General features: G+C 55.3%; 10 protein-coding genes across 10 annotated transcripts; 4 read left to right on the forward strand and 6 right to left on the reverse strand.

The window, feature by feature from the left end:
• Nucleotides 1-2,035: 2,035 nt before the first annotated feature.
• Nucleotides 2,036-2,554, forward strand: PG985_013690 (uncharacterized protein; the record flags this gene model as incomplete). The annotated part of the gene is made up of 1 exon (XM_066833456.1): nt 2,036-2,554. The coding sequence occupies one exon, from the start codon at nt 2,036-2,038 to the stop codon at nt 2,552-2,554; it is 519 nt and encodes a 172-aa protein (XP_066678196.1).
• Nucleotides 2,555-3,654: 1,100 nt separating this feature from the next.
• On the forward strand, nt 3,655-4,675 carry PG985_013691 (uncharacterized protein; the record flags this gene model as incomplete). Its single annotated transcript, XM_066833457.1, has 3 exons — nt 3,655-3,745; nt 3,891-4,317; nt 4,417-4,675. 3 exons carry the CDS (start codon nt 3,655-3,657, stop codon nt 4,673-4,675), a joined length of 777 nt encoding a protein of 258 aa, XP_066678197.1.
• Nucleotides 4,676-5,016: 341 nt separating this feature from the next.
• Nucleotides 5,017-6,011, reverse strand: PG985_013692 (Sir2 family protein; the record flags this gene model as incomplete). The annotated part of the gene is made up of 2 exons (XM_066833458.1): nt 5,017-5,603; nt 5,678-6,011. 2 exons carry the CDS (start codon nt 6,009-6,011, stop codon nt 5,017-5,019), a joined length of 921 nt encoding a protein of 306 aa, XP_066678198.1.
• A 759-nt stretch (nt 6,012-6,770) lies between these two features.
• PG985_013693 (major facilitator superfamily domain-containing protein) lies at nt 6,771-8,478 on the reverse strand (the record flags this gene model as incomplete). The annotated part of the gene is made up of 8 exons (XM_066833459.1): nt 6,771-6,776; nt 6,890-7,193; nt 7,251-7,523; nt 7,597-7,720; nt 7,784-7,832; nt 7,897-7,970; nt 8,038-8,272; nt 8,347-8,478. The coding sequence occupies 8 exons, from the start codon at nt 8,476-8,478 to the stop codon at nt 6,771-6,773; spliced, it is 1,197 nt and encodes a 398-aa protein (XP_066678199.1).
• A 568-nt stretch (nt 8,479-9,046) lies between these two features.
• Nucleotides 9,047-11,469, reverse strand: PG985_013694 (uncharacterized protein; the record flags this gene model as incomplete). Its single annotated transcript, XM_066833460.1, has 8 exons — nt 9,047-9,079; nt 9,195-9,728; nt 9,782-9,909; nt 9,997-10,092; nt 10,149-10,601; nt 10,666-11,070; nt 11,144-11,176; nt 11,250-11,469. The coding sequence occupies 8 exons, from the start codon at nt 11,467-11,469 to the stop codon at nt 9,047-9,049; spliced, it is 1,902 nt and encodes a 633-aa protein (XP_066678200.1).
• Nucleotides 11,470-12,473: 1,004 nt separating this feature from the next.
• On the reverse strand, nt 12,474-14,016 carry PG985_013695 (uncharacterized protein; the record flags this gene model as incomplete). The annotated part of the gene is made up of 2 exons (XM_066833461.1): nt 12,474-13,544; nt 13,600-14,016. The coding sequence occupies 2 exons, from the start codon at nt 14,014-14,016 to the stop codon at nt 12,474-12,476; spliced, it is 1,488 nt and encodes a 495-aa protein (XP_066678201.1).
• Nucleotides 14,017-15,030: 1,014 nt separating this feature from the next.
• On the forward strand, nt 15,031-15,680 carry PG985_013696 (mitochondrial matrix iron-sulfur protein; the record flags this gene model as incomplete). The annotated part of the gene is made up of 2 exons (XM_066833462.1): nt 15,031-15,230; nt 15,332-15,680. 2 exons carry the CDS (start codon nt 15,031-15,033, stop codon nt 15,678-15,680), a joined length of 549 nt encoding a protein of 182 aa, XP_066678202.1.
• A 606-nt stretch (nt 15,681-16,286) lies between these two features.
• On the reverse strand, nt 16,287-17,306 carry PG985_013697 (uncharacterized protein; the record flags this gene model as incomplete). Its single annotated transcript, XM_066833463.1, has 1 exon — nt 16,287-17,306. The coding sequence occupies one exon, from the start codon at nt 17,304-17,306 to the stop codon at nt 16,287-16,289; it is 1,020 nt and encodes a 339-aa protein (XP_066678203.1).
• A 1,074-nt stretch (nt 17,307-18,380) lies between these two features.
• Nucleotides 18,381-19,603, forward strand: PG985_013698 (TfdA family Taurine catabolism dioxygenase TauD; the record flags this gene model as incomplete). The annotated part of the gene is made up of 2 exons (XM_066833464.1): nt 18,381-19,515; nt 19,578-19,603. The coding sequence occupies 2 exons, from the start codon at nt 18,381-18,383 to the stop codon at nt 19,601-19,603; spliced, it is 1,161 nt and encodes a 386-aa protein (XP_066678204.1).
• A 380-nt stretch (nt 19,604-19,983) lies between these two features.
• On the reverse strand, nt 19,984-22,561 carry PG985_013699 (Amidase chyE; the record flags this gene model as incomplete). The annotated part of the gene is made up of 5 exons (XM_066833465.1): nt 19,984-21,248; nt 21,330-21,588; nt 21,657-21,740; nt 21,794-22,281; nt 22,366-22,561. The coding sequence occupies 5 exons, from the start codon at nt 22,559-22,561 to the stop codon at nt 19,984-19,986; spliced, it is 2,292 nt and encodes a 763-aa protein (XP_066678205.1).
• Between the last annotated feature and the right edge of the window lie 1,146 nt (nt 22,562-23,707).

The following is a 23,707-nucleotide window of genomic DNA, read 5'->3' on the forward strand; positions in this document are numbered from 1 at the left end:
CCTGGGAACTCCTGGACTCCCCACCCCAGGACGCTGCGCCGAAAAACGTGGCAGCCATTTCACTTCCATCTCGTATCCATCGTGGCTGAACGCGACATACGCCGCCCATGAGGCGTCAGCACCATCTGGCGAAGGGGTTTACTCGATAGCAGCGAGCGGGCGCATTTCTTGTCTCGTCAAGAAGATTGCGGGTATTGCGATTAGCACGAACGACACGAACAACTTTTGTCAAGATAGAGGAATGCCCATTGGGCAATAGCATATTCGGCACTACATTAACATGAAAATCTGCATCTCTCCAGGCAACTATCAACTTGGGGACGCTCTGGCTTCGGACTACCCTTCTATGGCGCTTTACTCCGTCATCATCCACAAAGTTGAATGCTTCCTCTTTCAGCCAGACTTTGGCTTCTTCTTCTTCTTCTTCTTAGAACCACTACCGCTGTCGTCTTCTTGCTCTTCTTCGTCTTCCTCCTCCTCCGTTGAAGCTTCCGCTATGCGCTTTTCGTCCTCGTTCTTGGCCATCGCTATCAATGCCGTTTTACCTGTCGGTATATACGCAGAGCTGCCGAGCAAGCTTCTGAGCCTCTTTGTGAGATGCGGTATAGTGTAGTTTTCATAATTGCGACCGCCGTTGGGAGGGTTGAAGTGTTCTCTCCACCGCTTAAACATTTCTTTCTTCGAGCGGTCCCGTCTGATTCCCTCCTTCTCCAACTCCGGTCTGAGTCTTTGTAAATCCCAATTCTCGTTCTCGAATTCCTCAAGTCGAGTATCGTCCTTATCAGGCGCAACAATCACCAGTTCCAGCTTTGTCTTCTTTCTTTTCTTATTGGTACCATCTTTAGGAGATCCCGAAGTCGGTCCAGTCGGATTGCCGGGAGCGCCAGGAGGGCCTTGGACACCGGGAGGGCCTTGGACACCGGGAGGGCCTTGGACACCGGGAGGGCCTTGGACACCAGGAGGGCCTTGGACACCGGGAGCGCCTTGAGGGCCTTGGGAAGGAGCGGGAGGAGGACCGGCAGGGGCACCAGTGTCAGGCCAATCGTCTTCGTCCTCTGACAACTCCCTTTCGACATTGATAAGTATATCCTCCCTCACAAGACCCCGTCTGGGGTTGGTTGGCGTGATCCTGATGTCGTACCCATCGAGGCGGACGACCGTGGATCTTTGAAACAGTTCAGGCCGGAGTTGGATGTCGAGACTTTCGTTGAACTCGGGCTCGCCCTCGCTCGAAAGACCGTCGTCGGCATCCACTGTCTCTTCCCTGGCCGGTTCGGGGGTGTCCTTGGCGCACTCCTTGTTGCACCGCGCAAGGTCGCTTTTCCTCGCGGAGCGGTCTCTGACCCAGAACATCATCACCGGCCGGAAGTGGTCGTGGTAGACGACATCCTTGAATGATACCTCATAGGACTCAATCTTCTTGTGGCCAGGGGCTTCAATCCGTGTCCATTTGCCCTCCTGTCGACGCAAGTCGGTGCGGTACTCCTTCGCGAAGTCAGATGAACCGCCGTCTGCATCGACCCAATTGCAAGAAATCACCGCCTGGAGTCTGTATAGCTTTTCGCTCTCTCCCTCCTCCTCCCCGTCGTAGTCGTCATCATCACTGTCCCCTTCTGGCTCCATCACGTCGCTGAGATCCAGATACTCTGGAAACCGTAGCGAACCAATGGTTTTCCTTCCATCATCCAGCTCGTTTACCTGGTAATTGTGTGTCGTGATCCAGAGCTCTGGAGGATAAAGCATACGGGGGAATGTTTCTACTTGTTGCTTCAGTCCGCAGTCAGGACACGTAACGTCCATTGGTTGATCGGAGATGAGGTCCTCAATATTGACTTCTTCTGCTTTTTCGATGTCAAGAGACCACGTGTAGTCCGACTCTTTGAGTAAATAGTCAACGTCTTCTATCTTGCTTCTGCCGCACGAGCAGGGCTCCAGTAGCTGTCGAGCTATACGAACTGAGGTCAACATCCGATCAAATCTCAGGATATCTTTCCTGCATGGCATTTGTTAGCCCGCTCCACCGAAGTAAGCATATATGCCCTTTGGGCGGTCCCGCTTACCTTGTGCTATCATCAACACCATCATCAGCCGGAGCCCCCGGCCACCCGCCTTGGCCGATCAACCTGGTTCTCAGAAACTCATTGACATCAAGGTCCGGTTTCGCTTGCTGGGTAGCATCTGCGCCATCGTCTTCCGTGTTGCCGGTCAGTGCCGACTTGAGGCGCTTGACAACAGGATTTGCTTCGTCGACGGGGTATTTGAAGGCTTCACGGAAGGCTTCCAAGGTGGCTCTGAGCAGCCCCAACTCATCGCACCGGCCCCAATCGTCATCCACATCCAGATCGTTCTTGATCTTGAATCCAGCCTCATACTTGAAAGCAGGAGTCCACTCGGGTCCTCTCTTCGAATCATCAAAGGTGAATTCCGTCTCTTCATTCCATGTGATTCCGGTAGCTTTGATGATCTGTTCCATAGTAGGGAAGGCATCCACTTCGAAAGACCACAATCCATGATTGGTGAGAAGATCGCTCAGCAGATGGAGCACCGGCGATAGGTTGAACAAGGAATGCACCAGATGACATTGGAACCTGTTTTGTGGTAGGTCATACTGGACTGCCCCGATCTCGTAATCACCGTAGGAGAAATCTTGGAAGAAGGTGTTGTCGAGTCTGCAATGTGCCAGTTCCTGATATCCCTCGATCTCAAGCACGAGGTTCCGGGGATCGTCCGGGTCTGGCTCAGTCCCGGGCTTGATGGGGTTCTCTACCACTCCGATCTTTCGATGGCCACGCTTCCCACGCGCCGGACTTCCGCCCGGACTAGAGGATGAACCAGCCATTTCGTGGTTTTAAATCGGTGTCTGTTCTTTTTGACTTTCAGGTACTAAAGTGAAATACGAGTTTGGCAGCCATAGTCCAGGAAAAGGCTGAGAGGACGGCATAACCGAGCACAGGCTTCTAGTTATCGCAGCTGCCCCATCCAAGTGATAATCCAGTCTTTGTCGTCAACATCGCCGGATTCGGCCTCGGCGAGCCATACACCTCACTGTTAGAGACGCCGCGACAAAGGGGGCTATACCACAGCTTTGTCTCACCCTAGCATTCCAAGCTTCGGATGCGGCGCCATCAGCAAATACCTTCTACCAATTGGAATTGCGAACTAGATTCAAGATTATGCGACAACGATTCAGACAGCTACGTACGATCCTACGCGAGAACATCTTCAATTGTCGCGGTGAGACGGCATGCAGTTCGTCAACGGATTTAATCACTGAGGTGTGAGACTACTGGACAGGAGGTTCTGTATAATCGCATGTAAGCAAGAGATGGAGTCGTAGATCGCAAGTGGTTGCCATCAGACACGGGTCAAGAGTCGTTTGGTGCTGATGTCTACTCCATGCATCCAATAGATCAATGGGGAACCATAGTGGTTCGGCGATAGTGGATTTAACCGGAGCCGAGAATGGCTGCCCATAGCCGTTTCGACTCCGGGCATCCGTGGGACTTGAAGTGCGACTTGTGTCTCAAGTTAAAAGCATCACTTTCCTAAGCCCAAGAGTTAGTTGGCAGTTCACTCTAGTAACTCTCATCTGGCATTTCAATTCCATCCTGTAGCCCCTTAAATAGTATCAGGCATATCCATACTTTACACACAATGGCCAGTGAAGCGTGCTGCCGGATCCCGCCGGTATCAGCGGACTACAAGCCTCGAGGCACCTGGGACACAGTAGCCGACTACAAGACCTGTAAGTTCTCGGTACCTCATATTTGTTGTTTTGGCAACAATATGTCAGGAGCTTCCTTCCCTAAAGGAGCTCCCCTTTTCGCTTGCCGAAAGCCCCATCTCCACCCCGAACCAAGAAGAACCTCTAACCTAAAAACACCACCCAGACATCGCCAGATCCCCCACCGCCAGCGCAGCCCCCAAGCGCGGCCTCATCTTCCTCTACGACGCCTTCGGCTTCGCCCCGCAGACCCTGCAGGGCGCGGACCGGCTGGCCGCCCTGCTGGGCGACGACGCCGTGGTGATCCTGCCGGACCTGCTCGAGGGCGCCCACCCGGAGTTCGCCTGGCTGCCCGCCGACACGCCCGAGAAGCAGGCGCTGGTGAAGGGCTGGTTCGACGCGCACGGCGACTACCGCCGCTCGAAGCCCAAGCTGCTGCGCGCGCGCGAGGCGGCGGGCCGGCAGTTCCCGAGCGTCGGCCGCTGGGGCGTCTTCGGGCTCTGCTGGGGCGGCAAGCCGGCGGTGCTGGCGAGCGGGGAGGGGAATGAGGGCGAGGAGCGAAGGATTAGCGTTAGTGGGACGGCGCATCCTGGGTGAGTCTCTTTCTCCTTTCAAATCGCTGCACTGTTACGATTTTGTCGGTGAACATTGCAGAGTCAATTGCTGGGACTGGCGCTGACACTTCACTGTAGCGCCCTTGACGCGGCCGATGCGGAAGCGCTGACTGTGCCGCACATCGTCCTCGCATCCAAGGACGAGCCCGCCGATGTCGTGGCACAGTACAAGGAGATCATTGACGGCCGCTCGGACAAGACGGGGGTGGTGGAGACGTATTCTACCATGGCCCACGGCTGGATGGGAGTCCGGGCTAAGCTTGACGTTGAGGAGGACAGGAAAGAGTACGAAAAGGGGTACCAGCAAGTCGCCGAGTTCTTCGATAAGTACCTGTGAGGAGCAAAAGCGCCTTTCGCCTTTAAATTGAGTTATGTCTTACATGGAAACATTTTAGAAACCCTTCATAAATATGTTCTTTATGGCTATCAGAAAAAGCTACTATGTTGGACTGAATTGCTCAATTGCACTTGGTCACGGCGGGTCTCAGGGGTGCGAGAACTTCGACCTGCGTTTTGTTCAGAATCCGTGTACCAATTATAGATTGGCTGTATAGTGTGATTTGACTCTATCTACCTACTTATGGCGGGTAATGAAGGCTTCATTCAACTTGTGAATGTGTGCGACCTAAGGATTCACCTCCCGTCTTGCTCACGATGATACCATGTTCCGACCACATCTCATTCCGCCTCTTCGGGGATCTCCAATTTTCCAATGACGTTCTCCAACAGCTGCGGCAGGATCTCGGCAGCATCGGCCTCGAAAAAGAAGTCCCTGCATCCTAGCCCCGCCCGAGCGCTCCGGTCCGGGTTGATCACAGCGATCCTCGCGCCCTTCCGCCGGGCCTTTTCGGTATAACCCGCAGCCGGGTAGACGCCGGCCGACGTCCCGATGACGAGCATGAGGTCGATCCCCCGATCCTTGGCCACCCATTCGTCCACCTCGTCGAGCATACCCTCGGGCAGTGCCTCGCCAAACCAGACGACGCCCGGCCGCAGCAGCGACGTCTTGCTCGAGCGCTTGCAGCTGGGGCACTGGGGTAGGTCCTCCCGCTTGATCTTGGGCGTGGGCTGCTTCGGGTCTAGAAGCGGCATCACCTTGTCGGCGGGGTATTCCTCGGAGGCCGGCGCGAGCGAGGGACAGAGCGGGTCGCGCAAATTGTTGGGCTCTATGTAGCCGCACTTCTTGTCAAAACACTTGACATCAAACAGGTTGCCGTGGAGCATGCGCAGCATGTCGGGCGAGTGCCCCGCGCGCGGAGATAGGCCTGAGTTCACGTTGTCAGCATTGGTAGTTCCAGACAGAAAGAAGTAAGCAAGGAGGGGTAAGTTTTCATCTTACCATCGACATTCTGGGTGAGGCACATGAAGTTCTTGTTGCGCTTGGCTAGCTCGGCTAGGGCGTAGTGGCCGGCGTTAGGCTTCGCCTTGAGAGCCAAGTGTCGCCTCCATGAGTAGAACAGCCAGACAAGAGCCGGGTCCTTCTCGAAGGCCTCGGGAGTTGCCAGCGAGGTGGATTCGTGGTTGCGCCAGAGGCCGCCGGCTCCTCGGAAGGTGGGCAGTCCAGAGGCGGCGGACAGGCCAGCCCCGCAAAGGGCCAGGATGCGGTCTGAGTGCTTGAGGAGCCTCTGAAACTCGGCGATGTTGTTGCTGGGCGGGTTTTGGATCCGGGGCATATTGGGAACTAGAATACTTGGGGAACGATATTCGAGAAGTGAGACGATGTGGACGTTCAAGTATTGGAGTGCACTTGATAGGATATTCGCATGCGTTAAGTTGATTAAGCAGAGGCACCAGCACTGGATATGATTAACTGGTGGCCTGATATCAAAGTCGACAATAGTGACCGGTATGACTCCTTCCCGGGTTACAGTCTGGAAGTTGGCGGTTGAACGGTCTCTCCCTTACTTGTGTGTTACCTTGACTTTGAGGCTGCGAAGCTGTCGCCTGTAGCTTCCTGGCCTATTACAGGCCCTCCCACTAATCCACAGCGGTTGCCTGAATTGAATGCGGGGCTAAAACAGCACACACACCAGCCAGACAGACGCTGATGATTAATCCATTGCTGTCAGATAACATTTATCCTGCTGCCTTCACGTCTACTACCGTCACAAAAGCAATGGGATACATGCATATATTTGGTGACTGAAGATGTAATGGGTTGATAATAGCTTCCTACCATCTCTGGAACTCGCAAACGGAAAGAACCCCGCTGGAAAATCAATACTCGTAGAGGTTAATAACCGTCTCGGCTCCAACGTTACGCCTAATCCGCGCGTTTTCTCGCTTAAGGAGAACGCGTATCACCCAGCACAGAGCAACGGATGCGAAACAGAAAACCGCCGATGTGCTGAACCCTATTACATAGCGCGGCTCGTCCCAGCTGGGCCACAGATAAGGCCCATACATCAACGCGATTGAGACGCCAAGGTTGATTATCGCTATCACAACCTGCATCCAGGCACGGCCATGTTCGCGTCAGCGTGGGATGGAAGGGTTTGGTTTGTCTGTGAGGCCTTGTCGGGCGGGTATCTTTGGGAGAAGTTAAACTCACAGCCTTTTTCTCCGGGGTTTGCGACAGCGTCGCTGCCCCCCAGCTTGTGACCAACGGGATGGTCGAGTATCCTGCGACCGGGAAGACGAAGCAGGCCACATACCGGCCAGCAGGGTTCAGCGTGGCGGCTGCGGCCACAAACCCGAGGCCCGCAACGCAGAGGCAGCCGGTGATGTGCCAGCTGCGCTCGTGGAACCTGCCTGAACTCCATGCAACGACTATACCCGCGAGTGCGGCGCAGATATATGGTGGGCATGCCAGCAGCATCGCCTTCTGGTCGCTGAAGCCCAGCGCGGAGATCACCCTGGGGAAGAAACAATCATGTCAGAACCGACGAGCCCGGCTGCGGGTATGGACATACGTTGGGAGAAAGTAATTGAAGGTTAAAGGGACATTGGAGATATGCCCCAGGGCGCAGAACAACCATGTTCTCTTGTCCGATAATGCCTGCCGGACGGCGGTCCAAACCGATTCGGTGTCCCTGGCTTCGTCGAGGCGATCGCGTCTCATTCGCTCGCCTTCCAGCTGTCTTTCTCGTTCACTGAGCCACCATGTCGTTTCATGGGTGTCGGGCAAGAGCCAGTAAGAGCAAACTGCTACGAGGCCAGATGCTGCGCCGTCAATGAAATACAGCCTGTAAGACGCCATTGACGCTGGAAATCAGCTATGGTTGGGCCAACTTGTGGGTGCAAACAAGTGCTTCTTACCATCTCCAGCCCTCGATGCCGCGCTTTCCATCCAGACCTTTGAAGATTCCCAAGGCAATCAAATTGACGAAACCGATTCCTGTCAATGTGGCGCTGAACAAGATGGCAAGGCGCGCAGCAAGCTCTGGTGTCACCTATCAACCTACGCGACTTGCGGGCCTTCATCGTTGCTAAATCCAAAACTCACCCTTCCTGGTGTAGAACTGCGCGAGGAGATAGGCAGCGCCTGGCCAAAACTACAACATTACATACATCAGTAATTCGCTTGCCAGCCCATCAAAAGAAAGAGATCTGTCTTACTGGGGCTTCACAGAATCCCAACAAGAACCGGCAAGCGACCAGAGCGCCGTACGAGTGTACAAGGCCGGTGCAAGCTGCACACAAGACGGTCAGTCTTGGGTTCCGAAGTCTCCATCGCACGCACCGATCAGTATGCCATACCGGACAGAACAGACCAAACGAGCATCACGCCGGCAAGATACGCACTGGGTCGGACGCGCGTGATTAGCATGTTGGTAGGGATCTGCATTAGTATGTACCCGACCATGAGGATGGAAACAGCCGTGTTGAATTCGGTTCCATGCATATCCAAATCGTGTTCGATGTGATTGAGCCGAGCCTGGGCCAGCGAGCTACGGTCGACATTGTGGAAGAAGTACATGAGGCAAAGCACCGGCTACAATGCCGATTTGGTCAACCCTGGCACTTATTTTGGTAGTCATATTCATGAAACCCGTTATAACCACTTACCATGATGCACGCATCTAGCTTGCGCACAAGCCGAATCTCTTCAGGATCGGTTTTGGCCTGGCTTCCGGCATAATCGACATGGGCCGTTGGCCGACTGGAACGATGGTTGGACTTATCCTGATCTTGGGCCATGATGATCACATCTGAGGTTTGCTCTAGGCCTTTGAGTACCTACACACTGATTCAAGTTTGACCGAGAGTTGATGGGGAAGAACGAAGCATAATGAACATAGGAACCCCTCATCTCAGGAATGAGCCACATTAAGACGGATCTCTAGCCCTCGAGTACCAAACCAGTCGCACAACTCGGATGTGCCACATCGGATGCGCCCTGACACAGCATATGCCCTCATGTGCCATGATGTTGGGATCTTCATCGTGCTGACTTCCCGCCGTGATGCAAGATCTCGATCTCGGCTACGTGCGAGATCTCCATGGCACATCCGATCAACTGCATGACACCCCTTTCGCAGAACATGGCGGCATGCGTGACCTCAAATCCCTGACGATGGAATATCAACAGCCCTTGGGTGGGTGATTTTATGTGGATGTCTAGTCGGGCAGCGATAAGTACGTTTGTGCGTGGATTCTCTCATGTTACGTCTAGCTATGGCTTGGGGAGATACCAAAAGTCAGCTAGCTGTTTGTGCTACCCATCACTACATCGCCAATTCACGCCCCTTCCAATCAGCCTGGGTGACTATCCAGCGTCGGCTTTGATCAGATCAGCCGCCTGCAGTGGCCATTGGTTAGCCTCTACGTTATGAAGTTTCATCTGTAACCCGGCAGCAGCCCCCTCCTCTCTTGGTTCGTTTTGGTGTCAAGAAAGAACATCAATCATCACTCACCTTCTCAGCGATGGCGTACACAGTCTGGCACGTGTTGGCGCCTGGCAGCGTGGGCATCACGCTGGCGTCCACGACGCGCAGGCCCCGCACCCCGTACACCTTGAGCTCCTCGTCCACGACGCCGCCCAGCTCCCGCGGCAACATGGCGGCCGTGCCACTCGGGTGGTACTCGGAGGGGCCGGCGCTGCGGTGGATAAACTCGGCGAGGTCCTCGTCGCTCGTCACGTCGGAGCCCGGCATCAGTTCTTGAGGACCGTAGGCAGCCAGCGACGTGTTGAAGTGGTACGCGCGCGTGAAGCGCACGAACTCAGTTAGGATCTCGACGTCCAGCGGGTTACTGAGGGTGCGGTAGTCGACGATCGGCTCGCTGGTCGCAGGCGCCGAGGCGTTGAGGCGCACGCTGCCCCGGCTTAGGGGGTGTAGGTGCACGGCCATCCCGGCGGGCATGTTGGAGCCGGAAAGGGATAGGCTGTAGAAGGCGGTGTTGGGTGAGCGGATGGAATTGGCTAAGGCGCCCATCTGGGCTTTGTAGCCCTGGAGACGTCTGTCAGTACAATCTAATAAGGGGTAGGGGGTCGCTTTCTTACGGCTAGGACAGTGGGGTCGGTGTCGGGCGGCAGGTAGGCGGCATGGTCTTGGGCTTCGAGTTTCGATGCTATCGTTTCATGGCGATCAGGCGAGATGACGGGCATGCCGAGCCACGCTGCCACGTTGCCTATACCAATGGAATATGGTCCTTTGGGAATTTGGCCCAGTCAGCTCTTGCGGCCGTCAAGCTGCGCACGTCGTCACAATGACTTGCCTGTTCGGTTCTTAGCCCACATCGCGTTGGCCCAGTCGCTGAAGTTGCGGTTCGTGAACAAGTCCATCGGGCTTGGATGCACCGTAAAGTTTCTCACTGAGTTCTTGATGTTAGCTACCAGTCATGGATTAAACAAACAGAGGTGCACGCACACATGACGGCCATGCCCAGCATAGGATGATCTTGGAAGTTCTGTCCGACACCAGGTAGGTCGACAACAGTTTCGATTTCCGCCTCGTCCAGCTGTTTCTTTGGCCCCACGCCGCTCAACTGCAGCAGCTGAGGTGTATGCACTGCCCCTGCAGCGAGGATGACCTCCTTTCGGGCCTTGACAGTGACTATTCGGGTCACGTTCTTGGCCGTCGTTTGGAAAACTACCCCAGTTGCTCTCAGATCATCAATATTGAGCTTGGTCACCTTCGAGTTGTAGACAAGATCATAGCTAGTCCTGTTGATGCCATCATAATGACCGGTTCGCGCGTATGATCGCTGCACTTTTCTCGGGTCCATGAACGAAGGGTGCCAGTACACTCCAGCACGCCCTGACCCGCTGTCAGGAGGAAACTCGACACCAGGGATTTCGCGGAAGGCTTCGATTTGCGGGACTACACCACGTCAACTGTTAACTCAACCTGTAGTCCCGTCTCCATGATGCACCAATTCACTCACCAAGTCCAGGATACTGGTACGACGGCCACCCAGCAAACACAGGCGACGTGTCCCCCCAGTACGAAGCATCATACGTGATGTTGACCTTGTCCCGCACCGCAGGCTCCGGCTCCGTGAAGGTCACGCCCCGCTTGAAGTAGGGCAGCAGCCCGTCCCAGCCCCACGGCGAAGCGCGCCCGCTGCCGCCGCCGCGGAACAGCTGGCCCCAGCGGTCGTAGTCCTCGGACGTGCCGCGCACCGTCATCATGGCGTTGACGGCCGAGCTGCCGCCCACGGCGTTGCCGATCAGCACGGGGTACGTCGCGTTGTGCAGCTCGGCTTGGGGGGCCGACTGGATGCGGTAGAAGTAGGGCGAGCCGAAGGCGCCGACGCCGCCGCGGACTTCGGTTACGGCGTCGGAGTCGGCTGTTGGGAAAGGGGCAGCCCCAATCTCAGTATGGGTGGTGAGGCTGTTTGACTGTGAGCGATAGGCACTTACGTAGTGGTCCATTCTCAATCACCAGTACCGTCGCTATGGAGTGATATTAGCTAGAGAATTTACAGCCCATTTCTTGCGATGAGAAAAGGGGGGGCGCGTTTCTTACCCTTGCCATGCTCCGTCAACCGATCGGCAACCGTCAGTCCCGAAGTTCCGCCTCCTACAATCACGTAGTCGTACGCATCTTTTACAAGAGACGGGTCGTTGATATAGCGTGCCTGTATCAGTCTCACATTGTGAGGACGAGCAACGGCGGAGTTCGGCCAGCTCAAGCAGGCAACGGCCAGAGCCAATGCACACGATGTGACTTGCTTCAGCGAGTACATGATGTTGAAGCGTCGCAGCTTTTACCTTAAGAATGACATGCGATGGTATTGAACACAAAGCAAACGCCTGACAGTTATAAGACAAGGTTGGCTGACAACCTCCGATGCCGCCCTAATCATCTATACGACCTTTGCACCTCGATGGCATGTTTCTCTCCGGTACGAGCTATCAGCGTCTTCTCGGCAACATTGTCAGACCGGATAGGGCAACGAGATCGTGTCATTAAGTGCTAGACAAAGGCTGCCAACACCTTGTGTCGGCGAATCGGATGTGGTAGCGTTACGTGAGCGGGCTTTAAAAAGAACATTGTCCTGCATTGGGCGAGTTGCCTGCAGATTACCCCGGATTCCCGCTTAACCAGATTGCTTGGCAATCTCGCGGGCATATTGCTGCTGGCCCTCGCCTGAAGCCATTTGCAGTTTACCCGAAAGCGCCAAAGCAAGCGGTTTTCGGCCGCTTGACTGGTCACGATATTGTGTTTACGCCCGACGTATCCGACGGCAGTTCCATGTAAGGCCACAGGCAAACTAGAAACTCCATTGAGTGAGTGCTTTTCATTACTTATCCATATCTGGTGAGTACACGCCTGATGCCAGTCACAGAAATACAACCAGTACTCAGCTCCCCAGGGAGGTCTAAGGTACGTACTGCATGATACATCCGGCTAGGTTCGGTCGAAAATCAGGTAGCTTCTATTCGCTCGCGAACGAGACATGAGGGGAGTTTGGTTTGTAAGACTGTAGTGTATATACATACTAATACTGTCTGGTCTATATATTGATTGGAGTAAACAAAAAGTATGAAGAGGGATATCATGCCGTGGACTCATTATATGCGGTGCCCGCAATCTGTGCACTTCTGGGCCATTGTTTTAAACACCGTTTTTTTCGACCGATTTTGAGACCTACAAAGACGTAGCGTTTCGTGTGGTGGGCAGGATAGGGGTGATCTGCCGATCTTGCGCCGAGAGGCCCAAGATCTGTAGAGGGTGAGGAGACTCAACTCAGAACGCACCCTCGCCGCCGCCACCCACCACACTGGCGGTCCAGAGCCCGACCAGTCCCCACCAACTGACCTTGTAGCCTCGCCAGAGTCCTTCCATACCCTGGCCCTTCTTGTACACCACCTCGGCAGGATTGGGCTGCTTGACCTTCTTGCCCTTTACGTTCTTGGTAACGACAGGCACCGCATGAGTGCCCTCCTCCGTCGTGATGCTGTACATGGTACCCAAGACTCCGTAGTATGGGCCGGGTTCGACGATGGTTTCCATCTTGCCGGACTCTTCGAGTGCTCGCACGTGTTCCTGGTTTCGCAACACGGCAGCCTGACCTCGGCGAAGTACCGTCTCGAGCGGCAACTTGACGAATAGTGATACACACGATGTGCAGAACTTGGCGACAGAGAAGGTGGTGGGGGAGAGCTCCTTGTCAATCAGGAACTGGGATCGGAGAACTAGAGGAGTAGAGAGGGTGAGGATGGGATGGATCAGGGAGTGGAGAATGGTGGGTGGGATGAGGGATGAGGGGCAGAACCACGATGGCAGGGCTCGCAGGGTCGCAATGGTCCTCCGCGAGCCTTTGCCCGTGGGGGTGAGGATCAATCGTGTGCGCACGAGATCTAGGGGGGCCAGAATGAGGCCCGTGGCAACTGCTGCCGAGGCGGCAACGCACAGCGAAGCCCACGGATATGGGGAAGCGATGTCGATAAGTCGGTCCACATCATCTTTCACTCCCAAGTCGGGCACGTTCAGCAGTGCACTCAGCAGACTGCGCGACCAATTCTCCAGCAGCGACTGCAACACTGTATACAGGAAGGTGGCGTTCGAGCCCTTCCACACGCCCCAGGCGCTTTCTTTCGACCACAACTGAGCTATCACATCAAAAATAGAGTCCGGTCGTCGCAGATTCAGCTGGTGAGGCGGCAACTCGGGCTTCTTCTTTATTTCTGGAGATTGAATGGGAGAGGGTGCCATTTGCCTGGATGAGGAACGACTGGATGGTGTTGGTGTATTGGCCCATGCCGCCGTATTGTTGGTGAAATACGACTGCTCGTCGTCCGATTCAGACTCGGCATACTAGAGACGATTAGCAAAAGTTGCAATTCCCAGACATCCGACTCTCTCAACATACCTCGTCATAAGGCTCGAAGGCGGGTTTCGTCGGGCTTGCGATCCTCGCCCTTTGGTCTTCAACGACAGCAGCAGCAGCTGTAGCTAGCCTTTCTACGTCGTCTTGTAGGCGGACCTGGAGCACGGTCTTGGCCACCTCGAAAGGCTGGGCCATCAAGACACTGGTGTACTTCCATAGCAGCTCGTCCACAAACTCCTTGACACTTCTAATCGTCGAGGGAGAGGGGTCGTTCATGTAGTCCCGGTAGTCCAGGTCGGGGAACATGTCGCGTGCCTTGGAGGCATACTGGGCATTGGCCGTCCCCGACGCTGCGGTGGCGTTGTTGGCACGTGAAAAGGCATCCGACTGCTCGCCTATGGTCGGAGCTCTGTAGTAGGGCCGGAGGGGATTGACCCCATCTCTCGCTGTTGAAGACATGATGCTGCTGCCGGTGAGGGGTCTATTCGCATTCTTCTTCGGATCGGCGGCTGGGTTATGAGAATGGGTGACAAGGGGTGGATAAGATATTTATCTGGGTGACTACGGCCAGAAGGTAGGAGGGGAGGTGAGTCTCCCTTTGGTCCCTTGAGTTTGCAGCTTTCTCCGATTGATTGGTCGCATCAACGAGGTTGGCGTTTGCATGAATGGAAAAAAAGCAGGCCATTTCTAGCGTCCATGCAACTAATGGCAAGGCCGCCCACCGATTGGCAATTGGGCCAGTGGTGTTGCTTGGAATTCACTTACATAAGGCACCCAAAGCTGAGGAAGGCTCCACCGCTAGACCGCTGTGTCTCCAGCATTGCCCACAGTCACCTCTCTCTCTGGGGTGAGGGGTTCACTCAAATCCACTGCGACGCCATCAACTTCCCTAAGTATGCTTGGGAATTATCTCGAGCCGTGCGGCTGCTGTGATCCAGCCCTAGCATTCATGATGTGCATGCATCATGTCCCAAACTGCTGACAATTGCTCGTGTGTTGGTAGTCGGACATATCGGCCAACCGAGCTGCGGACATGATAAAGAACCAACCTGCTTTCTCGGATGTCCCACTATCGGAGCTAAGCAGCGCACTAGACGAGAAAGCAAACCCCCATGTCCCTCTGCCCGCCCAGGGTGCGGTGCGTTGGTGGTGGTGGGTGGTGGTGACGGCAAAGCTAACCAAAAAGTTGTGATATTTTTTACAGATGGGATTTTATTACGTCGCATACTGAACCACCAATAAGCCCATTGCTCTAGACCTGTGTGTTGGTTCAACTGCGGCCCCGACAGCGACCATCTGAAGCAACTTCCAACTTCCAATTTCTAGTAATCTCCAGAGAAAGAATCTTCCATTCGCTAGAGGAAGAATCATTGCCTGTTGTTGCTCTCGTACATTAAGAGCTTCTGCTGCATCTGGACGCAGTGCAGAACTCTACCTCCGAACCTCCGTTTTCCAACACCCGCACACTTCAAAATGGCCGCAACCTCGCGCAGCTTCGCCCGGGCTCTCCGGTGCCTCAATGCCCCGTCCAAGTCGATAGCATCATCCGAATTATCGACCCGCTTGCTTTTCAGCTCGCGGTCCCGGTTACCGAGCCTCACACAGTCCCGCGCATTCAGCATAACGCCGCTCCGGCTCCACGGCCACATAACGCCCCCCAAGCCCGGTGAAGAGTTAGTCAACCACCCTGCCTACCCCCGAGGCGGCCGTTCCCCGGAATATCTTCGATCGATGTAAACCCGCTAACCCTGTCTTTTTTCTCTCCGACGTACAGACTCCACGTAACCTTCATCGACAAGGACAACAGCGAGCACACCTTGGAGGTCTCAGCGGGCGACAACCTGCTGGACATAGCGCAGGCCAACGACCTGGAGATGGAGGGCGCGTGCGGCGGCAGCTGCGCCTGCAGCACCTGCCATGTCATCGTGACAGACGAGGCCATGTACGACCGCATGCCCGAGCCCGAGGACGACGAAAACGACATGCTCGACCTCGCCTTCGGCCTCACCGAGACCAGCCGCCTTGGCTGCCAGGTCACCATGACCAAGGAGCTCGACGGGCTGCGGGTGAAGCTGCCCAGCATGACGCGGAACCTTCAGGCGAGCGACTTTGGCAGCAAATAGAAGAAGAGGAGGTAGAGGGATTGGACAAGAAAAGGGATGGCTAGGAAATGAGGTATGGCGGGGCCGCGGATCGTTCACACAGCGTGGTCATTCATGATGGCGCGCGGCACTCCAAGCAGTTACGTCTTTAATTGTATAGAGTACTCATGTTAGACGGCTTGTCACGACATGTGAAGCCAGGGGGGCAATATATGCCTGGAGTTGGACGGACGGAAGCGGGCAGATGCGCTCGTCTTGCAATGTACATGTACCATCACACAAAACGGGTGCTCTTCTCACGGGGCACCACATAGAGACCATCTCCACGAGATTATGAGAACCTCAGTTCAAGTCAAGAACTTCAACCCAACAAGTGCATAGCAGATGCTTAAATATTCGATCATTCGGATGATGGGCAACATCGTCAGGGGCTAGGGGCTAAAAGTCTGTGGCTACAACTTTGATTCGACTTAAAACGGCTGCGAAACCGAACGATCACAATATGGCGCAGAGTTCACGAGAAGATATCAACTAATGGACGAGATAGGATGCCATGTGCGGCAGGGATTGGCTCAACAAAAGAGTCTGTCATTAGGTAGAACTTTTCAGGGGTATCTCCAGCCTCCACTAAGCCTCCTCGATCGCTTTTCCGCCGCCCGCGATAAGGTCCAAGAACCCCTTCCGGCTCATGTCGGTGACCTTGTCCTTGCGGCTGGTGACGCCGACGAAGCCGTCCTTGCGGGACTCGCGCTCGGCCTCGACACCTCGCACCTGGGCGGCGCGGACGGCGTTGAAGAGCTTGACGACACCGCGCTGGGCGACCTTGCGCAGCTGGCGCTCCTTCTCCATGACCTGCCCCGTGCTGGCCTCGAGCTCGCCCGTGGCCTCGTTGCGCGACGCCACCAGCACGTTGCGCACGCGGCCCTTCTCGAGCGCCGCCAGCTTCTGCACCCGCTGCAACTTCTTGGCCTTGCCCTCAAGCGCCGTGTCCGTGATGGCCTGCGCCGCCTTGTGCGCGTCCACGCTGCGTGACAGCACCGGGTCCGCCCGCCGCGTCGTCGGCAGCTTCGTCGACAGGATCTTGCTCAGCGAGGTTGCGAAAGCGCCGGGGTCGTTACGTTTCGACTTGGGCTTCTTGGCGCCGGATAATGTGTCGTCACCCTCTTCGTCATCCTCCTCGGCGTCCGAGTCGTCGTCGGCGGCGGCGTCTAAGTCGAACTCGTCGTTCTCCTCCTCCAGGTCGTCATCCGAGTCTGAATCCTCCTCGTCTTTGTTGTCTTCTTGCTTTGACTTCTTGGCTTTTGGCTGAGCTTTGGTCGGGCCCGCTTTCCGCTTGGTGAGCTTGTCGCGTGTGGATGTTTTGTCGTCGTCGGCCTCCGAATCTGATTGGCCTGATTCCGAATCCGAACCCGAACCGGCAGATGAAGCTCCGTCGTCTACCACGGCGTTGTCGAGGTCGTCTTCCGAGTCCATAAGATCGACCGGCTTGAAGCCCTTGTCGGCCGTGGCGGTCTCTTCGGCATCGTCTTCGGAATCACTGTTGTAATGCTTCTGTTTCTTGTGCTTTTTTAAAGGTCTTTGGGCCTTCATCCGTCCTTTGAGTGAATAGTCCTGATGACTCCTCTTCCTTGCGTTGGGGCCAGCCATTTTCGGAATGGCAGTGTGGTGGCTGCTGTTATTTGGTGTTGCGGGATGGGTTACTGTTGACTGGCATACACTCAACTAACTCACTTGCCAGGGCAATTGGACGCAATGCTTGCAGAAAAAAAAGTTGGAAAGTTCGCAGGCGATTAGCGAGGGGCCATTTCTTATCGCAGCTTCTGATTGGCTGCGACTTTTTCACCGCCTGCCTCCACAGCGGTTTTGTAGCGCATCAGCCGTTTTTAGTTACAGTCCCAATGCCCGGTTAGGTAATCCGCAGGCTGGCCTGCGAACTTTGTGTGGATGCCAATCGACTTTCTCGGTGGATACACTCTCATCACCGGCGTCTAGATCCCGAGGTTGACAAGCCGCTTGGCCGACTGAACGGAAGCCACCCCTCCTCTCAGTCAGATGTCACACGTATAAATTCTCAAGATCTGTTATGATTGACTACTCGTAGATTTTCCATGGGCCACGCAAGACCCGATCAGCATATTGAGCGGTTTTTGTTTTGGCTCATCCTTCTTTACTAGACGCGTTTTCCACAGTAGGATCGCCTTGCCCAGTGTGGGCCAAAGAATTATACCGAGAGACCTTCGAGAATCAAGAGTTATCAACGGGCGCGAAATCATACGGCGCCAAGCTTGAGCATTGCTTGCAGTCTACTTAACGCATTGCATATCTACAGTCTGTTCTGGGCTGTAGGCAATGGTTCGCCACACGATAATACCTCGGGCCCTCGCCTCGAGAGTTCTGACAACAGCGCCTGTTCACGTTTCACGCCCCGCCTCGGTCTTGGTACCTGGTTCGCACCATCTTGCGGCATGTCTCGCTACGCAGAAGCGTCATATTAGCCAACAGCTACCTCTTCGGGTACCGTTGGTTCCCGATCAGGAGGTAAACTCTTCTGCTACAGATGGCAACCAGGAACCAAACTCTTCCGCTGCAGATGGTAACCAGGAGCCAAGCTCTTTCACTACAGATGAAGAAGCGACACGCAGCGCTGCTCAACAGGTCCAAGGCTCCGAAGCTACCGTTGAAGAGTCTCCCTTTGAGAAAAAGTTGAGACAATGGGAGACGATGGTCAATGGGAAGGAGAAGTACACTGGAAATACTATCACCCTGACTCATCGACAGGGGCCTCGGATAGGACGGGGAAAATTGGTCTTAAACCGCCATTGGCTACGCGACGGATGCCAGTGCAGCTCTTGTGTCGATCCTCACTCGGGCCAGAAGAACTTTGGCACTACCGATGTGCCCCTGGATCTGCCAATTTCAAGCTGCCGGAAGACCGAGAATGGTGCTCTTGAGATCGTATGGCAGAACGACTTTCTGAGCAATGGTCGCGAAAGCCACACCTCGACTTACTCGGCCGAGCAAGTGGATTTGTTCTTCACCGGACAAAACAAGTCAAGGTTTCCACCTGTGATATTTTGGGATAAGCAAACGATCAAGAGAGATATAACCTTTATTGAGTATGATGATTGGATGAACAACGACAAGGCTCTCGCGGCTGGTGTGAAGAAACTTCACACACATGGCATTCTCTTCATTCGGAACGCACCACACTCGGAGGAATCCGTCATCTCCATGTCGAGCAGGATTGGCAACCTCCAGGAGACCTTGTACGGACGGACGTGGGATGTGCGGTCGAAACCAGAGGCTGAAAATGTCGCCTATACCAGTTCTTTCCTTGGCTTGCACCAGGATATGCTCTATCTCAAAGACCCGCCTCGCCTTCAGCTACTGCACTGCCTCGAGAACTCGTGCGACGGCGGAGAATCCCTCTTCAGCGACGCCTCCCGCGCAGCTCATCTCATGAAAATCGGGCCTCCCGAGTTGCGGGACGCGCTGAGCTCACGGCGGGTGGCATACCATTACAAGAAGCACGGGCACCATTATGAAAACAACCACTCCGTCATCGACAGCAGTGGTCACGTTCGCTGGTCGCCACCTTTCCAAGCACCCCTTCGCAACCTCCAGAAATCAGAGCAAGGCGTCGAAGATTACCGCACGTGGGCCGCAGCCGCCGTCCGGTTCCAGCAGCTCCTCGAGCAGGAAGAGTTCCTCTTCGAGTACAAGATGCAGCCGGGCGACTGTGTCATCTTTGACAACCTGCGCGTCGTCCACGGGCGGCGCGCTTTCGACACGAGCGCAGGCAGCAGATGGCTGAAGGGTACCTACAATGCGCACGATGTCTTTATGAGCAAGCTGCGTACAGTGTGTGGCCAAGGGACCCCGAAGCCATCATTGGGACGGAGCTCGGTAACGGCACAGGCGCTACGGATGAATCAGATGCATAATGTTTGGGAGAAGCCAAGCATGGCAGAAAAACCCAAGATCAGACGTATAAAGAGTAGGATAGTTCCAGACGACGCAAAGATAGATACAGAGGGTTGATCTCTGCATACCCCTAACAATAGAATCAGAGGGAAATCCGGTTCCCCTCTTCCGAGACAATAAACTGTTCATTGTGTTGCCGTCTGATGCGTCACATCAAGAAATAATACAGCTCCGTACACAATTCGCTACTTTCTTTTGTACTGAACGGTATAGTGATGCTACTGCCAAAGAATACATTCCTATACATGTACTTTGACATAAAAACACCCGGACTTGTTTTATTCGTCAGCCATCCAAGAACTCATCATGAACAAACAAAACGAGCAATCACCTTGTCCAGTCAATCCAACACCGCCGTAGCTACATGAAACCTCTGTGCAATGATGACGTAGCCCGCTGCCAACAGGCATCGGCGCAGCGCCATGGGATCGGCCTTCTCCTCCTTCCCCGCGAACCCGGCCTCGAGCGACTGGGCGATGGCGGGCCAGTCCAGGAACCCCACCGCGTCCACGTTCTCCTTGGTCAGCAGCCGCCGGAGCATCTGCTGCAGCGGCCCGTCCCGGGGCCACGTCACGGGCGCCGTGTAGGGGTGCTTGCGGCGCCGGTACAGCTCGTCCGTGATGAACGGTTTCGCCGCCTCGCGGAGGATCCATTTCTCCCAGAACAGGCTGAAGACGTTCGCGTTTGTGCCGTTGCTGGCGCTGGCGCTGCCCTCGCCGTCCTTGTCGGTATCGTTCTCGCTACGCCACCACGCGCTGCTGCCGCTCTGCAGGCCGAAACCGGCAGGGGCGTTTCCATTGCTGTCCTGTTGGGATTCGGATGGGGGCTGGAAGCGCTCCTTGACGCTGGGGGGCATGCCGTTCACCAGCTCGACGAGGTGGTGGTCCAGAAACGGGGGGCGGCCCTCGATGCTGTGCGCCATCTCGCAGCGGTCCCCTACAATCGTCAGGATCATGGCCGGTAACTGCTTCTTGTTCCAGCTGTAGAGGGAGCTGTGCAAAGGGTGCCACTTGTCGCGGATATTGCTCAGCGCCGTTGCCGACCACGATTCCATCACGGCTCGGGAGCGCGCCCGCTCGTCGCAGAGGGGTCGCAGGGTCGGGTGAAGCATGTCGGCGTCCATCATGCCGAAGGAGACGAGGTACGGGACAAAGCCTTCTTGTCCTGGCAGTTCTCCGTCCTTCTCGCCGCTTTGGCCTTCGCTACCCTGGCTGTCAAGTGTCCGGGCCGTCGTGATGGCTGTCCCGAGGTTTCGATCCTTGTCGCGCACGTGGCTACGAACCTGCTCGTGTAGAGCCTGGCGTAGCTCGGGGGCCTGCTGCAGGGGGTCCTGGGGCCGCGAGTGGTCGGCCTCCAACAGGAAGTCGCCCAGAAACCAGTGGTAGCCGGCGAAAACCTCATCGGCACCTTCACCGCTAAGGATCACCTTGAACCCGAGGTCGCGGGGCAGCTTGGACAAAGCCCACTTGCCGACGGTGTTCAAGTCGCACGTCACTTGCTCGTTGTGCCAGACGGTGTCCTCGAAATGTCGGGCGAAGTCGGCTTCGGTCATGTCGATGGTGTGCATCTGAACACCGAGATGATCGGCCGTTCGCTGGGCAATCTCTTTATATCCTCAGAATTAGCCACCATCAATTGAACCATATGTAAGTATGCATGGCATCAGGGGTGTGAATGGTATCTTACCCGACTCGTCAAACCCCGAGTCGGTGCCGAACTTAACACAGAAGCAAGCGATTCTGTCGGTTGGCTTTTGACTGCCCATAGACTCGCCGCCCTCCTCGACCAGATGTTTGGTGATGCCAGCGACGGTTGAAGAGTCGAGCCCTCCGGAGAGGTATATGCCGACCGGTACATCGGCATGCAAGCGCAGCCGTACGGCTTCGATGGCCTTTTCGCGCACCTGCTGGATCATCTCTTCCATGGAGCGCGTCTCGACTTGCTTCTGTGTGCCAAACACGTCAGTGTGCCTGGCCCATTTCTCCAGACATCACGGATCGAGGGGGCGCTTACTTTATCCGGATAGTCAAACTCCCAATACTGCTCGTGCTTGATGGTGCCATCCGGTGATACCGTCATATACCATCCAGGTTCGACCTACTCACGGGCACACATCAATTCCCTTCTTTACTCTTGCAATCGTGACTTACCCGCTTGACACCCTTAAAGGCAGTATTGGATACCAGCGCCCACGTATCTAGAGCAATAGCCTTGGCGTCCCATTCCGGCTTCCAGCCCAAGGGGAGGAACGCCTTCATCTCGGCGGCGATCCACAACTCTCGTGCCGAATCATTCACGCCTTCTTCCGACATGGTCCAAAACAGCGGCTTGATACCGAAGCGGTCCTTGGCAGCGATGACGTCGCCGGTGCGGTCGTCGTAGAGTACCAGCGAGAACTCACCACGCATGTGCCGCAGGAATTCCGGGGCGCCGTATCGCCGATATAGCGCCACGACCACTTCGGAGTCGCTGTGGCCCCTGAATTGATAACCGCACTCGCGGATGCACTCGGCGCGCAGACGCTCATGGTCATAGATCTCCCCGTTGATGACGGCGTGGACGTGACCGCTATCGTCATGCAGGGGCTGGCTGCCATCGGGCGTCAGGTCGTTGATAGAGAGGCGGCAGTGGCCGAGACCTTCCCTCCCCGCCGTCAGTCACATACATCACTGTCATCCCAAACGAACGTAGACTTGAACCAAAACTCAGAAGGACGCCATACCAATTTGGCTGGTCGGGTCTACCCAGACACCCTGGGCGTCGGGACCTCTGTGGGCGATCTGCTCCAGACTCGCGAGGAGCCTCTTTTCGAGCTCGAGCTTGGCATCGCCATTTGTGTGGTTCTGCGCAACTTCTCCGGCGGCTTCATTGTTCGGCGCGGCACGATTGAGCTTCACGACGACACTTATTCCACACATGGCGCGTCTGATTCAGGTTCCTTTATTTCAATAGTACTGGCACTGAGAGGTTTGAGCGACGGAGAACCGTCTTATACTTATATTGGGTTTGCGGATTTCTTTCTGACATGCGGTCGACAATGAGCCGTCTTCAAACATCATTCACACAGCCACCTCTTCCGAGTACCTCGGCGTGCTGTGGTCGACAGTTGTTGAGTTCACCATCGCATATTTAAAGGCGTCTGCCAAATGGTCTTCCGAGTTCCGGTATGCTGGACAGCCATGTTCGGACGAAGCATCGCCGTGCGTTGTTGCCAATAGCAATCTTGCCTGTGCCTTCCACAGAAAACTCTGATCGGTTTCGACAACCTTATCGATGATGAAAATGCGTCCCGTCTCGCTTTGGCGTCGCCGGCAGTTGTGTGCGGGATATTCTCAACTGTCTGGAGTGAATCATTATTTCTGAGGCTGCAGCCGCTTAGTTGGAATGACTAAAATAGTGAGTCGTGGGCGGCTCCACAGCACTGTGGTTCTGAACTCCTGAGGGATGTCGCAAACTAAATGACTTGTCAACCGCATACCAAGCCCGGATACCAAGCAAGTCAAGCACGTAGATCGGGACTTGGCTACTGATCTTGATCCTGTCGTCGCTTGGCTCTTCCAAAATCTAGCCAATATCCTACATCGCCTTTGGGGCAAACCCGCCTCAGAAAAGGGACTGACAAAACGCTTAGCTCGTGGCCATTCTCTTCTCGCCTTGCTCTTCGACATGCGCGCAGTCGCGCTCGGTGCCCGGCCCGAGGTAGTGAGTGCTGAATTGCCGGTAATTGCAGCACTATGCCACTACCGGAGGAATTTGTTCCAGCGCTCTAGACAGCTGGCACAAGCAGCGCGGAAAAACTGGCGAGCAGCTCGTTATATTTCTCCCGGATCGGCACTCCACTGACCTTCGCAGGGAATTTCAGCAGAGAGCTCCTATCAAATCTTGGACTTCGTGTTGGCAGCGATGATCCTGGTGAACAGACATTCCTTTCGCTCCTTTCGTCTGAAGTGGTGGAGAAGCCAAAGTCAAGGTGCACTAAATTTAAATGACTTGCTACAGGCTACAGGCGACAGCCCCATGGCGGCTAGTTGGCCCGTGATTCCTTCGATCAACGAACATCAACG

This window comes from Apiospora marii (genome assembly GCF_038362585.1).
Source record: "Apiospora marii strain CBS 49790 chromosome Unknown utg000011l_segment0_segment0, whole genome shotgun sequence".
NCBI classification, from domain to species: Eukaryota; Fungi; Ascomycota; class Sordariomycetes; order Amphisphaeriales; family Apiosporaceae; genus Apiospora; species Apiospora marii.